Below are 17,952 nucleotides of genomic sequence, written 5' to 3'. Positions count from 1 at the left end.
TTTTTTCTTACTGTGTTAGTTGCTTTGCAGGAGAACACAGTACACATCAGTCAGAAACCCCTAACAATACTACCCCAGCATCAATACCACTACTGGATGAGGCCCTGCACAAAAATATATTCAAAATAGTGCTTAACTATAAAACTAATAGTTTTTAAACAATGCCTAATACCCCCCCACCCCACCCCCCAATGAAACTCTGCTGTCTGTGATCTGTTTGGCTTGGCCGGTCTCTGGTGTGGTTGTCCAAGTCACCATTAGCTTAGGGTATACTAGGAGAAGAAAGGATAAATAAACAAAGAATCTTTCTTTCGTAGCCTATAATCAGCAGAGCAATGTGTGTGGTTTGTGTTTCTTTGTTTTTAGAGTTTGACATTGGAGTAGAGAATATATGCTTTTTAATCTGAATCCTCTAAACGGTGGCAGATCATGATTCTGCTTCCCCTAACCTCTATATTAACCCTTCTGCAGTTTTCCCTGAGGGGCAATATATTGACTCCCTTTAAGAGTAACAACATTTAATACAAAATAAATGAGGTGCAAAGTAATGGGCAGTAGAGCTGGTTGACAGGTTTTATAAAGATCTGCCCTGAGTGCTTAAAATAACCTCCTTGTGACAGGGCAGACACTGCCAGTGTAATTTATGTATTGCTTTAACTGTAGTTTTTCTTTGATAGCTAATAGCGCTTTCCCACTCTGCTACCATGTGAGGGTAGCTTGCCTTAAGGCAGGACTCAGACTTGGGAGATTTCATTAAACTCCAGAGAGCGTGAACAGTAAACATGATGCAAAACAAAAAGGTTCTGGTCTTTTAAGCTGTCAGGAGTCTGCAATATTCACCGACACAGATAGCTGTGATAGTGACCAGGGACCCCAGGCACTTACCCTCACTGAGTCCTGAGAACCGAGAACCTGTCTCCCAGCATGTCTTTTATACATGTGGCCAGGCTATACTGACAATCAATTATCCAATGTAGCCTGACCACCTGCTTTTGGTCCAGTGTTACAGTGCACTCTGGCAGCTTCTTGCCTCTACATTTCTGTAAGCCTTTCTGTTAATGTGTACATGACTGTCTTCTGTACTCTTGTAAATGAGAGAAGTAACTGGTTTTTCATATCTCAGACTGCAGCTGTGACTTCAGATGGATGATAAAACCCCTGCTTTTGTTTGTTTTTGCTTAAAAGGCTATTTTTTTATCATATGTGCAAACCACAACCAAACAAGCTAAAACTGGTTCTAAAACCACAAACTCCTGCAGGAACGCCCACTAAGACACTTTCTATGAAGATGGCGAACTCTCTTCAATGGTGGAAGTAGGGAATGGCCACTCCTTATAGGTGGAGTTTCACTCCCAGTGGGCAGGTGTTTGCTGGGTATATTAATGCACCTGCTGAGACCTGTAGGTTTACTTGCAATTCTGTTGCTCAAATCCCATCTTATGAGACCTGTGAGTTTACTTGCAGTGCCACTGCTGTTGTTGTTGTATCGTGTACTACTTTGTGATCTATTTGTTCCTGACTAAATTTACCAGAAGGTGGCTGTCTGATTATCTTTGAGAAGCAAACAAACTTTACAACAGGGATAGGGGAGTTTAACATGCAAAACACAAACTAAACATTTACATTTCACAGGCTTCTGCTGTCACATCGCTCTCTATATAAAACTCAATACACAATTTCAAAATATCCATGTTTCTTTGGGCTGCAGTGGACTACCCCCCCCCCCCCCCCCCCCCAGCCTCAAGCTAATTATACCATCTATCTTTATCCAAATTCATAAACATTTCAAGTGTGTGACTAACATGGAGCCCTGTAGGGCAGAAAAATCTTTTAATCTACAACCAACCAAGCCATACCACCATGAAGGACTCATCCAATTAGGTTTTGTGCAAAAATCAATTTGAAATGGGTGTCTGCTTGATACCAGTGAGTGTGTGGGTGCTGTGCTATGGTATTTGCCGCACCATTTGCTGGAATAGACATTACACTGGAGTTCTGTCTGACGCGATCCACACATCTCCCCACACCCACTCAGCTTTTCATTTCGATCCCATCAGAGCCTCATTGGAGGAACCATGCTGTCCCCTCTCCCTGCCAACTTTACTAGGTCTCTCATTCATTGGTAAACACAGACTTTCCTAGTGGAACCACACCCACATATACACTCATGTACTGCACAGTAATTCTATACTATAAACTATACTATATAAGTCCATTACATATATATATATATATATATATATATATATATATATATATATATATATATATATATATATATATATATATATACACACACACACATTTGTTATGCAGCTTGTGCATATATCTAAATGATGGCATAATGTAGTTTATGTGTTAAAATTAGGCATCCTCCCAAATCTACTGCAAGTAATTTGTAAGTAAGCCTTAATACTGCAATGACATGTTATGTAGAACGCAGTATTGGCAAAACTTCACATCAAACAAATGCTTTATTAGGTAGCAATAGAATGAATGTATGTATGCATGTATCTATGTATGTATATATGTAATTCGTTGTGGTGTTTTCTTTTTTCGAAAAAAAAATACCCACTTTATAAAAACATTAGAGGTTCCAAATATTAATTAGTTGCTGAAAAAAAGAAATCTTGGCAGAAACAAGAGTCTTGGCTTTTCTATTTACCAGCATCCAGGAATAACAAGCTGTTGCACTGAACAATTCTGATGAGCAGTGCTCGCTGCCCAGTAGATGTCATCCACACAGGACGTTAAAAAGCTTTTTTGTCTAAAGAGCTCTGTTAACTGCAGCCAGTGCATATATAGACAGTCCTGGGAACGCATTCCCACCCCAAATAACCCCTTCCATTAGACCCACTTCCACTTGCTTTTGTAAGGCAAACTGACTAAACTAGATGAGGAAGGCTACATCGACAAGGATTGATGCATGCGCTTAACAATGAGTGTCTTCGGTCGGTTGTTGGCTGAATTAGTTCACTCTTTCCAGACGATGATGCCAGCTGCCAAAGGCAGAAAAAGATGTGTTCCGAAGTTCCCACAGGGTTATATTGACACACGAATGCGGTCCATAAAAAGACCCACTTCAATATTTCGACCAAACAGTTTGGTTCAGCATACAGAACACCTCTGACAGCTTTCCCAGGTAATGACTTAGGCTGTGTCTGAGAAAAGCATACAGATAGAAAAAGTTAAAATCAAGGAAGAAAGCACAGCTCACTGCTAAGAGAGCTGTACAGGACCATTGCACACAATAGAAGAAACACACACATACAGTACACAAATTCTCTTGGAATATCCAAGTTTGAATTCCAATTTTTGGTGTCACTATCAGATTGCAAAATTTGTACACAGTTCCCCAATGGGATGTGTGTCTGCCTTGTGTAAATACTTTATCAAAATACAAAAAATTCCTAGAAGCAGAATTTGTCTTGAGCAAACATGCACCCTTGAAGCGACCAACAAGTTGACTTCTTTGGAAACAGTTAAAAGCTTAATTTGTTTTTAATATAGAAAAAATACATCTCTTGGCCTACTGATTCAGGAAAGTTGACGATTTCCACTGTTTGGCAGAGCAACACTTAATTAGCTTTTTTTGGTATTGATATCCAGGTTGCAAAGGCTGTATAACATGGTGACAAGCAATTAGCATTTTAGATACCAGTAGCTTGTCATTCTCTGCCCTTGGTACCTCTCCTGACATTAACAGCATTTGTCCAACTACTGACCATGTGACATGCACTATTTAATTAGCATTCATACAAGTCTTGCTTCTCTGCAGCCTGTGATAAAGGATGTTCAATGAACTGTGAGGTCTAAAAAACTGAAAGACGTGCCTGGACAAGTCTGGAAACAAATGTAAAAGAACTTAACAAGAAAGACTGTCATCAATGAAAATATCAGAGCTTTGTAACAGAGCAATGCTTCAATCTGCAGTTAACAGTCTGCGATACTTTCATAAGACCCTTTGACCAACAGAAGGCCAGATATTTCAAAAGCAGGGAAGATGAATAACAAAAGTAGAAGATGGTTTGCCATTGTCCCAGCCCACACAGGAGAATGGAGAAGACTTTATAATAGGAACATGCTCTCATAATGATGACTAAAGCAGCATTTAAAAGTCCTAAAGGCCTTGTAGGAAGAAATTGAGGCCCACTAATAAGAGAGGGACTGAACAAAGGAACACAAGCATGCATAACTAGCAGTGAATATTTTCTGTACTTGGATTTTATATTGCAAAAGTATAGAAAATAACTGTCTAACATTAACAAAGTAAATAACAAAAATGTGCACCATTTTCAGGTCCCTGATCTATGCTATTTGTCAATTTATCAATTACTTCAATGGGCTCTTAGATGCATCATAAAGTGTCCAGTAGGTGGCATAGATGTATATAAACCTTTGCTTAGTTCATAGTTTTAGGGAGTTGTCATAGCCAAGGGCACTATAGTTATCTAAGAGTCATTTTTCTTTAACATAATTAGTGCTGAAAGACTTATATTATAATTTTAAATTAGAATTATAATATACAATATTTATTTTATTAAGAACATGACTTGTAGGCATACAGCTAACTTCATTTTCCCTTTGTTCAGAATCTAACCCATAAGATCTGACATTGCTAATCACTACACCATGTGGCTCATCTAGCCACATCAAGGATATTCTATGCTTATCAAGGAGAAGTGATTAACAGCTTTACCGATCGTCAAATCATTTGTGACCAGGTTGACATTTATAACTTCAGGGTATGTGAAAAGCCTCTGTTCTGAATGCAGAGACTATCCCTTTTAATGCACATTAAAAATTGTGCAAGCTTACTAAGCACATTGATTAGCCAGTGAATCAATTAGTTCATGTTGTGCTTAAATCAATTATGAAGACTGCCACTCAGCACTGGCAGTACTTAGTCCCAAAGTCAGAACTGCCTTGTATTACAGGGAAAGATCACATTTCAGTGAAAGATCACATTTTTGTAATTCTTGATTAGGGTGGTATTGCATAGCTATCCGTTCACTCTGAAAGTCATCTGCATTTCATGGACACTCATTTTTAAATAAAACCTGTCCTCTCCCAGACCCTTTAGACACCAGTGCTTAGGAACTACAATTACAACCCCTGACCAATCAAATCAACATGCAGTTCAGATGCATGTTTAGATACGTTTAAAATGCAATTCCAGACTATAAAAATGCATCGATGCATCGACTTGGAGAAGACAGACTGAAGGTATTAAAAAGGAGGATGACACGCACACAATTTTTAAAAATGTTCTTATTTTCATTCACGTTAAACATTTTTGTGTGTAACGAATGTAATCTCTTGCTACCTGAAATATTTCTGTTCATCGGATTTCATTTATCATAAATTAAGTCATAAGTCACAATTAGTTTAATTCACCTTTGAACTGGTCCCAACGAACACTCTCATTTTAGGAAAACTGTCATAATTGTGTAAATCAATGTACAGTATTGCGTGCACAGGGTCACAGGAGTCTACTGGGTGCTCAAACAGTTCACAAATCATTCTGAAATCTAGTCAAATGTTCACATTTTGTTTCTGTGAACGCTGAAAAGAATGGAAAACTTACAAAAACTTCAAGCAGACAGCATTATACATGGTGATGTAGGAATCCCACTTGATATAGGGACCAGCTGTCTAATAATTAATAATTATTTGATTTGATTTTTTTGGGGAGGGGGGAATACACTGAATACAAAAAACCCTGTGCAGACGTTACAAATGCTCTCCTTTTTATTCAGCAGTCTCTGGCAGCAAAGTGACAGATATAACTCTGTGCGAAACTGATTTGATTCAACCCATCTGATAAGTTTATTGCAGGCATTTTCTAAATGAAATTAAGGAACGTCTCCTGCAGACTGTTTTGCAGCCCGGGTGTCAAACACATTTAATTTGCCTTTGCTAAAAAAAAAAAAAAAAAAAAAGAAAGAAAAAAGAACAAAGAAATAAATAAAAGGAAAGCAGCATTCTAGTACTGGCAAGGTAGGCATCAGTTGCTGCAATATTTCTAATGACCCCACAAAGGGTGACACAATCGGATAATGAGATGCATTTTATATTTATTGCATTCTGCTTTATAATGGTACCACACACATTACACGTCTGGATTCCCCATGAACACAGGTATACATTTATTAACACTGTTGCCAATACAACTAACATGCTTTCATTACTCAAATGAATACTATAACAACATGATATTGGTCTTTCGCCTCCCTATTTAGAAGTTTGTTTTTAAAACAGATGGGCCATTAAATAAGTTATGTTTCAGCTTGTAGTGTCAGTGAAGCTGCTTCAATGTGACTGCGGATCCTGGCTTTATTTATGCCCATTGCTTATGGCATCCTTACCCCATACAGATCATCAAAAGGCCACTTCAAGAAAAATATTTTTCTTCATTAGGAGAGGGCTGTGCAATGGTTGATGGGTATAGTGTCCAATACTAAACAGTACACCATTTCATTGCAAGAATTATTTTTAGTCACTGAATATCATTAATATACACAATATCTTGATATTGCATTGTTACATCGGGACAGAAATGTGTCCAGATATTACTTCTGGTAATGAGTTCCCATCCATGTTTTAAGGACTGTTCTAGGCAATCAAAGGTTTTCATGCCATTGAAAATAATTGTAAAAATATTGGATGGTGTACAACGCTATTGGGAACAGTCTCTAACAGCAGTCACCTGGTGGCGACTACAAATAACTTTTGGGTGTGATGGTTTTTAAAGCATTAAAAGCAAAAATATATTATACTGAAAAGAGTTGTTCACTTACCGTACCCTGAAGATACTGTGGAACCTACCAAGAAAAACAGAGCAAATTCAGCGCTGTTGTTTTGACAGACATTCATATTAAAGTTTACACTAAGACAGTCACAGTCTTCTAAAGTTTAGCTGTCTTCCTCATATTTAAACCCATGAAGGACGTTTCCAACAGGCATGCAGGCATTGACAGCTTGGGGAGGGTATCTGTACTGGCTGTATTTTCCCAGTGGGGATCATTATTAAGCAGAGGTATTTACTTTCAACCAACGATGGGAATAAAACAAGAAAATGAAACAAATCTTTTGGTTTTGCAAGAGGATTGTGGGTAAAGACGAATCCCCCTGCCCCTGCAGTGTCTCTGTCGAGTCTCACAGCTGAAGTTTATAATCTTCTGTCTGACAAATGTACTGGAAATCATAATCCCCACAGATAATCAAAAACGCCTTGCCAAATATGCCAACATTTCCAGCCCATCATTCTTAGTGAGCTCTCCTGTCAGCTTTGCCGCTCAGACCACCTTGTGAGGGCCTTTAATGCTTTAAAATAAAGGCAGGCTCACTTAACAGCATACTGTATCTACTTGATTGCTTTATACAAGAATATATACTGCTATCTGAAAACTATAAAAGTATAGTTACATTGACTCGCACACTAGTTGTTATAATATGGAATTGCAGTAATAGACCTAGCTTAAAACATACTGTATAATAAAATTTAAAAAACTGATGACATTTTCTGTTTTTAATGTTTGTGTTGTTATTATTTTAACCATTGGTCATCAAAAAAATAAAAGTAATGACTTGTGTGATTAATCAATAAAAACTGATAGACAGATCGATCGATCGATCGATCGATAGATAGACAGCTAGTACTGAAGTTTTGTCCTGCCACTAAATCCCATTGTCACCACAGTGCAGTCTGTAACTGGGAAGGTGTTTAAAGGTTTATGATTTTGTTTTGCAAAGTGCTTATGTGAGAATTCCTGCAATATTGCTTCATTTGTCAATACACAGGCCTGGCTTTTTTCTTGTCTTTGAGGCACTAATGATTTTGCTTTTCCTGTTAAAGTAGTTGCAATAAAAATAGATTTTTCATGCGAGCAGCACAGCTGCCTGGTTCTGGCTCTACAGCTCTTTGCTTTATAGATGCACTTTAAGCATTTCATACTCTCTCCCTGCCCTCAGCGGAGAGACACTGAAATGTTATGAGAAAACATTTTCAGGGCTATTTTGCATTTATTGCCTTAATTTCTGCAAACACAGGCAAGTCCCAGATCCTGGCAAAGTTCAGTCTCTTCCACCAAAGCGCTCGCAGACTTCAGTTTGTCCACGACAAACAATTTTGCAGAGTACCTTAGCTACATGCTGGTTACAAAGAAATGTACGTGGGCTGAATCTCAATTAGATTCAGCTACTCGGTTCTAAGGTAATTTCTGAGGGCCAAAATAACCCTAATCACTGCTTTATACACCGAAAGAAAGAGAGATTCAGTGCAGCACTGGTTTGATAGAACAGGTGGATGTTTTGATTTTTGTGTAAAATGTTTCTTATTTATTAATTTTTGAAACTCCACGCAGTGCTTGCATTCAATGTCCTCACAACTGCTGCGACTCGACACTACAGTGCATGCACTGAAGTATGGTAAATTAATATGTTCATAGAACATACGATACGTTAAACATGTACTATACCCGTTCTCTCCTCTCTCAAAATGAAATGCATACTGTATAGATATAGCACGGGGGGGGGATTTTTGGCTGCTCCCGAATCCCTGGCCAGAGCTTATTTGAGTTCCCCTACTCTGAGACTGGGTCACATTCTATATAGTAGTAAATCATATTGCTAGTGTAACATTGTGTCACAAGTTCAAATAAAATATATGGTCATCACTCCTTTGAAAACAATACTAATAAGAACATAAAAATAAAGTCATCATAGATACAATAATAATAATAATAATAATAATAATAATAATAATAATAATAATAATAATAATAATAAAACCTTTAAAAAAGGGGAAATTATAGCTACAATGTTTGCTTTCAAAAAACACAATTTAACTTCTCCTGAGGGTATCTCTACAGTATTATTATTATTTGGCAGACACTTTTATCCAAAGCCACTTGGGAATTGAACTATTCATCACAACTGCTGCCGCAGAGTCACTTACAATTGGACCTCGGTTTTACATCTCATCTGAAGGACAAAACACAAAGAGGTTCAGCAATTTGCTCAGGATCAGGCGCTAATAATTCCTATGTGGGGTTGGATTGACTTTCATGGTGGAGATTGCTGTAGTAGCATGTGTACACCTCGGACTGCGAAGGGGGTTAAACATTTTCTACTACAAATTTCTTCATTTTACAATAATCCAAGCCAAGAAGAAAATACCTGACATTGATAGATGATTCAAAATACAATTTCACCTCACAGGGCCATCAATAAATAAAAATGATGCATTGACACGAAGATTAAACATGTTCATATGCTGCAGTTAAGCTGTGTATGGATTTTGCAGTATTCATTTTTTCCCCTGTATATGTGGTGAGTGTAATCATTTTTAACACTAATTCCAGATGAATACAAAAGCAGTTTTATTTCCAGCAAATGCTTCTGTGAAAGCCCTTGGGCTCCACATTTTATGTAAAGTATATTAATACAAACATCAGAGTCAGCATTACTCATGCAAAGGTACCATATGAAGAGATGCTGGATAAATGAAAGTAGAAACTGGAATTCGCAGGCATGATAACAGCTTTACACACACTGAGAAGACAACTGAACGAGCATTCATGATCATTTTCAATACCGGTCCCGTCCTCAGGCCAGGCAGAGAAATCAATACTTATTCTACAGAGGTAAAGCTTCTGTGAAAGCTAAAACTAACCTCAACCAACACTATAGGATTTTAATAGTCTGTTCAGTCAACCAGTGTCTTCGCACAGCATCACTTGTGGAGACCAGTGCTGTACATTTTACAATGCTGGCAGGGTCTCTTGACTTACGAGATGCTATGTTAGGAGTGTAGGGCAGATTAGACAGTTCCAAACAAAATCCCAGTTACTTCTCCGAGAGCAATTAATGTCTTTTGGGCATTTCTGATTTTATCTGTTCAAGGATTTATCAGCAGAATTCCCGCTTCAAGTTGAAATAAGGAAAAATTTAGACGTTGAAATTAGTGAGGGACACCCTATTTTCAGCACTTATCAGCAAGTGGTAACTGACAAGGAGATATACTGACATAAGTAGGCTAAGCTCAGCACACTGCAGATGAATTAGGTTTGGAATGGAAGGCTGTAGTGATTGGCTCCTATGAGTTACAACCTTAATAACCTTTAGTACTGGGAATTGCTATAATTAAACCAAACAGATACTTTTTTTTATAGAAGCATTGGAGTGCAGTGTATCAAACCCAGCAGAAAATTGTCAAAAATTGATATGAATCCCTCCTAGCAATATCTCACCAAGATCAAACCTGGATCAGTCTGTGTGTAATATCAATCTCAGTTTTTCAACCACACTATTTACCGATCTTCGTCCCTGACCTTTATTTACTTAACACATTATTTTTTTTAAAGAAAAATACATATTTATATCTTTCTTTGATATGTTTTATATAAATATATACACACACACTGACTATCGTACACAAATCCTGTACAGGAGACAGCACAGTATAACCTTTGCATACTGTGGTATATGAAGTATAAAAGCTGTACTCTGTATAAGCACAAAGCTTACAGCTATTTTTTGCTTTATTTTTCTGTTGGTCTATACCTTAACATCTAAAATACAATACATGCAACATTACTGTTAATAGCACAATGTACCGATGTGCATATGAAATGGAAGAGACACATTCTTCATGTATGTTTAGTTGGGTTTCCTGCTTTATATATTTATTTATAATAAAACTAAGCACACATTTGGTCAATGTCTATGTTGTTGGCCTCCATTTATTGGTCATTCAGCTTTCCAAGCAAGGTGTTTCCTTTGATACTTTGGAACTACAGCTACCATGATTCCAAGCCAGATTTGATTCTTTGGAATTACAACTCCCAGATTTCCAAACGGAACGTAAACCCTGCTGACATCAGGAGAGTAAATGACAGAATCCCCCTAAATCAGTAATAAAGAGAAGGATAAATGGGGACTTGTAGCCAGGAAACTTAACTAGTTGTGAATGCAAAGCTCCCTTCAAGCTGAAAGGAAGCTGTTTCTTTTTCCACTTTAATTGAATCTAGTGTGAAATTCCAGTAGATTTTGTAGTACACTAGCCACCCATAGAAGATGTCAAGTGGATTGAATTGTAAGCTAAACATGAAAATAAACAGCATGGAACAAATCATGTGTTACACAAAGGCAGGATTGAATGAATCTTGACTGAGTTCTAGTACTGAAGCATCTGGGGTTTCGTAGGATTACAAGCCAAGCTTCACGAAGAACCACTACTGGCACCATATTACCTCTTGACACGAGCTTCACGAAGAACCACTACCGGCACCATATTACCCCTTCACACAAGCTTCAAGAAGAACCACTACCGGCACCATATTACCCCTTCACACGAGCTTCACAAAGAACCACTACCAGCACCATATTACCCCTTCACACGAGCTTCAAGAAGAACCACTACCGGCACCATATTACCCCTTCACACGAGCTTCACGAAGAACCACTACCAGCACCATATTACCCCTTCACACGAGCTTCACGAAGAACCACTACCGGCACCATATTACCTGAGCTTCACGAAGAACCACTACCGGCACCATATTACCCCTTCACACGAGCTTCACGAAGAACCACTACCAGCACCATATTACCCCTTCACACGAGCTTCAAGAAGAACCACTACCAGCACCATATTACCCCTTCACACGAGCTTCAAGAAGAACCACTACCAGCACCATATTACCCCTTCACACGAGCTTCAAGAAGAACCACTACCAGCACCATATTACCCCTTCACACGAGCTTCAAGAAGAACCACTACCAGCACCATATTACCCCTTCACACGAGCTTCAAGAAGAACCACTACCAGCACCATATTACCCCTTCACACGAGCTTCACGAAGAACCACTACCGGCACCATATTACCCCTTCACACGAGCTTCACGAAGAACCACTACCAGCACCATATTACCCCTTCACACGAGCTTCACGAAGAACCACTACCAGCACCATATTACCCCTTCACACGAGCTTCACGAAGAACCACTACCAGCACCATATTACCCCTTCACACGAGCTTCAAGAAGAACCACTACCAGCACCATATTACCCCTTCACACGAGCTTCACGAAGAACCACTACCAGCACCATATTACCCCTTCACACGAGCTTCACGAAGAACCACTACCAGCACCATATTACCCCTTCACACGAGCTTCACGAAGAACCACTACCAGCACCATATTACCCCTTCACACGAGCTTCAAGAAGAACCACTACCAGCACCATATTACCCCTTCACACGAGCTTCACGAAGAACCACTACCAGCACCATATTACCCCTTCACACGAGCTTCACGAAGAACCACTACCAGCACCATATTACCCCTTCACACGAGCTTCAAGAAGAACCACTACCAGCACCATATTACCCCTTCACACGAGCTTCACGAAGAACCACTACCAGCACCATATTACCCCTTCACACGAGCTTCAAGAAGAACCACTACCGGCACCATATTACCCCTTCACACGAGCTTCACGAAGAACCACTACCAGCACCATATTACCCCTTCACACGAGCTTCACGAAGAACCACTACCAGCACCATATTACCCCTTCACACGAGCTTCAAGAAGAACCACTACCAGCACCATATTACCCCTTCACACGAGCTTCAAGAAGAACCACTACCAGCACCATATTACCCCTTCACACGAGCTTCAAGAAGAACCACTACCAGCACCATATTACCCCTTCACACGAGCTTCAAGAAGAACCACTACCAGCACCATATTACCCCTTCACACGAGCTTCACGAAGAACCACTACCGGCACCATATTACCCCTTCACACGAGCTTCAAGAAGAACCACTACCAGCACCATATTACCCCTTCACACGAGCTTCAAGAAGAACCACTACCAGCACCATATTACCCCTTCACACGAGCTTCAAGAAGAACCACTACCGGCACCATATTACCCCTTCACACGAGCTTCAAGAAGAACCACTACCAGCACCATATTACCCCTTCACACGAGCTTCAAGAAGAACCACTACCAGCACCATATTACCCCTTCACACGAGCTTCACGAAGAACCACTACCAGCACCATATTACCCCTTCACACGAGCTTCACGAAGAACCACTACCAGCACCATATTACCCCTTCACACGAGCTTCAAGAAGAACCACTACCGGCACCATATTACCCCTTCACACGAGCTTCAAGAAGAACCACTACCAGCACCATATTACCCCTTCACACGAGCTTCACGAAGAACCACTACCGGCACCATATTACCCCTTCACACGAGCTTCAAGAAGAACCACTACCAGCACCATATTACCCCTTCACACGAGCTTCAAGAAGAACCACTACCAGCACCATATTACCCCTTCACACGAGCTTCACGAAGAACCACTACCAGCACCATATTACCCCTTCACACGAGCTTCACGAAGAACCACTACCAGCACCATATTACCCCTTCACACGAGCTTCACGAAGAACCACTACCAGCACCATATTACCCCTTCACACGAGCTTCACGAAGAACCACTACCAGCACCATATTACCCCTTCACACGAGCTTCACGAAGAACCACTACCGGCACCATATTACCCCTTCACACGAGCTTCACGAAGAACCACTACCGGCACCATATTACCCCTTCACACGAGCTTCAAGAAGAACCACTACCAGCACCATATTACCCCTTCACACGAGCTTCAAGAAGAACCACTACCAGCACCATATTACCCCTTCACACGAGCTTCACGAAGAACCACTACCAGCACCATATTACCCCTTCACACGAGCTTCAAGAAGAACCACTACCAGCACCATATTACCCCTTCACACGAGCTTCACGAAGAACCACTACCAGCACCATATTACCCCTTCACACGAGCTTCAAGAAGAACCACTACCAGCACCATATTACCCCTTCACACGAGCTTCACGAAGAACCACTACCAGCACCATATTACCCCTTCACACGAGCTTCACGAAGAACCACTACCAGCACCATATTACCCCTTCACACGAGCTTCAAGAAGAACCACTACCAGCACCATATTACCCCTTCACACGAGCTTCACGAAGAACCACTACCAGCACCATATTACCCCTTCACACGAGCTTCACGAAGAACCACTACCAGCACCATATTACCCCTTCACACGAGCTTCACGAAGAACCACTACCAGCACCATATTACCCCTTCACACGAGCTTCACGAAGAACCACTACCAGCACCATATTACCCCTTCACACGAGCTTCACGAAGAACCACTACCGGCACCATATTACCCCTTCACACGAGCTTCACGAAGAACCACTACCAGCACCATATTACCCCTTCACACGAGCTTCACGAAGAACCACTACCAGCACCATATTACCCCTTCACACGAGCTTCACGAAGAACCACTACCAGCACCATATTACCCCTTCACACGAGCTTCACGAAGAACCACTACCAGCACCATATTACCCCTTCACACGAGCTTCACGAAGAACCACTACCAGCACCATATTACCCCTTCACACGAGCTTCAAGAAGAACCACTACCGGCACCATATTACCCCTTCACACGAGCTTCAAGAAGAACCACTACCGGCACCATATTACCCCTTCACACGAGCTTCAAGAAGAACCACTACCGGCACCATATTACCCCTTCACACGAGCTTCACGAAGAACCACTACCGGCACCATATTTCCCCTTCACACGAGCTTCAAGAAGAACCACTACCGGCACCATATTACCCCTTCACACTTCAAAGCTCTTTGGGGGTGTAAAAGGATCGCTGGATAAAACCGGGGAGGAATTCAATTCCCGCCCAAAAAGCCAAAGCTTTTCTGCTCTGAAATCAGGCTATTAATCTCCAGGCTGGAGTCAATGTCTTTTCACATTACAGCTGTAGCTCGTCCCGGGGTAGAGACTCTGCCAGAACATCCTGCCAAAATGGTAAGCTGGGCAGCCTCTTTCTAATGAAGCATCTGTCAAGAGGCTGCTTTGAAGTAGATCCACAACTTTAACTAACCAGCATGGGAAAACCCAGAAAACACTATGCATTTATTTAACCTACAAGTAATAGGGCCACTACCCTATGGAGAGAACAGGCACACAAGCACCATGAATACTACTGTGGGTCTCAATAAGTTTAAAATTATTTACTACACAATATGTACCCTTGGAGAGGACAGAGACACCATACACACTGTATACTGTTTACTATACAGAGTTAGCAATACAATTTTTTTATTTTTTTAACAGTAGCACCTGTTAGGAGTACAGTAGATCTGCAACTCAGCCCCACTAACATGAAACAAAGCAAGTAAAACTCATCATTAAGCATGGAGGGACTGCCAGCAAACAGTGGTTTGAAGACAGCATGGCATACTGTAGACACTAAGTAAATTGATACTTACCCCTTTATACACATGAAGTTTAGGCATTAAGTATATTTTGTGAAAATACAGATATGCTATTCTTCCAAGTATAGGAACTGTTGAATAGGTGCAGGAAGAATGGCAGTGGGTGACATTTCACGTTACCCCATTCAAGACCCCTTGCTGACAAAAGAAAATAACTTTGTATTCTTGAATAGCTCATGATGGTGGGAGCATTTGTTCTTCGTTTCACCCCACAAAAGGGACATCTGCAATGGTGTCTGTGAAGACAGGTATCATATGTGAGCACACTACACCTCAAAACAGAACTCTTGCCAACCTTGCATATGTCTTACTGTTATTCAGTATGTTCTCTTGAAGTGGCAGAGAGACTGAAAAGTGCCTTTAAGTCTGCTAGTATCAATAAATAACAGAGTGAAGCTCCAGTGATTTATTGATGCCAGTAAAACCATTCAAATTAATTACTGCCTAATGCGGCACTCTCTGGAACATATTGTTGTTTTTTTTTTCCTACTTCACAGAGCATCCAGTGCAGGTCAAAACGTAACAATTCCATGGTACTTTGACAGCACTGGTACTGAATGCATCCAAGGCAAGATAGTGGGTGTGATTCACAAAGCCTTTACAAACACTGTATTCATCCCACAATAATTCTCCATCATTGGATTTCCTCATCTCTTCCAAAGGTATAATATAAATAGATCCCAGAGCTGTTTCCAGATCCTGAATTTAGAAAACCTTTGCGTCATTACTACAGAAAACCATTTAAAAAAAAAAAACACCTTGGTGCAATGCTGGTGAATTTATTCGTCGGTGAATAAGTCATAACAGGGTTCCTCCACTGTTTGATCCCACTGGGTCAATCATTATTACATGCTGCTGTATTTATGATAAAGTATAAGTGGCTTTGAAGGTCAACGTTTTATATACAAATTGCAAAGAGTGGGCGATCGACCCAGAAAGTTCTACAGCTGCTCAAAGCTTTCTTGGAAACATTTATGTGGGACTCCTGTGCAACAACAAGGAGAAGAGGTGGTGGGCATGAGGGAAGACATCATTTACGACTTGCCTTGACCTAGCCACTCCCTCAATCTCAGGTGCCTTCAAAGCAGAGAGAATAGGTCCCTTTAAAGCATGTCAGATGTACCTTCCTAATAAACATCTCTTATTATTCTGGGTCCCTACAGTCTATTCTGAACATGCTGGTTAAGTCTGGCTCAGTTGCAGCAAGCAAGAACTTGGATGAAGATTATTAGTCTACTGTACTGTAATGTGCCTTTTTAGGTATGTGCGTTACATGTGTGGTGAATAGATGTTAGATTAACTTGACTTAGTTTCTTCGTATTTTTAATCAAGGGTTTTGAAGTCATGGATAACCCAGGATTTAAATAGACTGATTGGTGACGAGGACGGAGCCACTGCCCTGCCCTGCAGTCAAGGGCAAATGAGTCCAATCAGATGGTGACGTTTGTGTCAGCTCTAGCAGACAGAACATGCTGACAGGTTAAACAGAGCAGAAGGTTGGCAGGACGAAGGACAGCTTTAGTGCAGCAGTTCTCCATGTTGCTGTGCTAATGTTCTCTAACAACTTTACCATACCATCCTTAGCAACTTGCATGTTCTTAACAGGCACTTGTAGTCATGCTTACAGTATGCTTCATCCCTAATGATTCAAGTATTTTCATTATGCAACCCGTGGAAAAAGTTTGTTACTTTACATAGAAAACATGAATTTGTAAACTACCAGTAGTATATAATTCTTAATACATTTCAAGCAAGTAAATCAATATTAATTGTCCATAAATTACTTGCTTTAAGAGCAATTGCCTTTACTCCAGTGCTGTTAATTAGAACATAATTACTATGCAGTCATTTTAGTTATACTGAAAGCAAGCAAGAAGTTAGCATTTAATTTTTTTTATGAATGACTATTATGAAGCAAGTAAAACATTTATTGCAATACTTCATGGTTTTGTTTAATTAAGACAAACAAATATCTATTGTAGGTATTATTGGTGAAGTTGGTTTGTGGATGTAAAAACAGAATTGCTTGTGGAAACTCTGCACACATTTCTAACCACAGGGACCATTAGACTGACACGAGTTTTGTAGTAGACATAACAGAATAAATAGTGCTTTCAGTTTTATGAAACAGTTATAATAAAATGTCAAATTATGTGTGATAAAGAAGGGGGGTGCTAGTCACACACATTTTATAGATCAGTCTTTTTATAAATGTCACACGGGTGAGAAGCGTGCACTCCAAACAAAGAAAAACAACATCAGCACACACTGTTTGTGTAAATGAACTGTCGCTGCCTTGCCTGTTTATTCGATCTTCATCCCCAACATGTGTTCTGCAATATATAAAAGCTGCATTTCCCTGTTATGAGCCTGTAGGAAACACAAAGCCGAACAAGCTGTCTGGCAGATAAACCGTATTGTTCTGTATCAGTGGATACATACCCTACTGACAGTGTTATAGCAGCTGTTTCTTTGGTTTTCTTTTGTTTGTCCGACCCCTGCATTCTTATTCTTGCATGTGAATACAGCTCAGATTC

At 40.2% G+C, this 17,952-nt stretch overlaps 1 protein-coding gene across 2 annotated transcripts in view; it reads right to left on the bottom strand.

The window, feature by feature from the left end:
• cdh4 (cadherin 4, type 1, R-cadherin (retinal)) overlaps positions 1 to 17,952 on the bottom strand; it is a 240,318-nt gene that overhangs the window by 109,859 nt on the left and 112,507 nt on the right. The window contains exon 3 of one of the 2 annotated variants that reach the window (XM_041224860.1): positions 6,801 to 6,824. The exons of the other annotated variant lie outside the window; for it this stretch is intronic. Coding sequence (XP_041080794.1) covers positions 6,801 to 6,824 — 24 coding nt within the window. The remainder of the gene's footprint in view (positions 1 to 6,800; positions 6,825 to 17,952) is intronic. 2 annotated transcript variants of the gene reach the window in all.

The sequence above is a fragment of the Polyodon spathula genome, chromosome 23 (genome assembly GCF_017654505.1).
Source record: "Polyodon spathula isolate WHYD16114869_AA chromosome 23, ASM1765450v1, whole genome shotgun sequence".
In the NCBI taxonomy this organism is placed as follows: Eukaryota; Metazoa; Chordata; class Actinopteri; order Acipenseriformes; family Polyodontidae; genus Polyodon; species Polyodon spathula.
The sequence above is the reverse complement of the archived record's forward strand: the minus strand, read 5'-3'. Positions and strand labels throughout refer to the sequence as shown.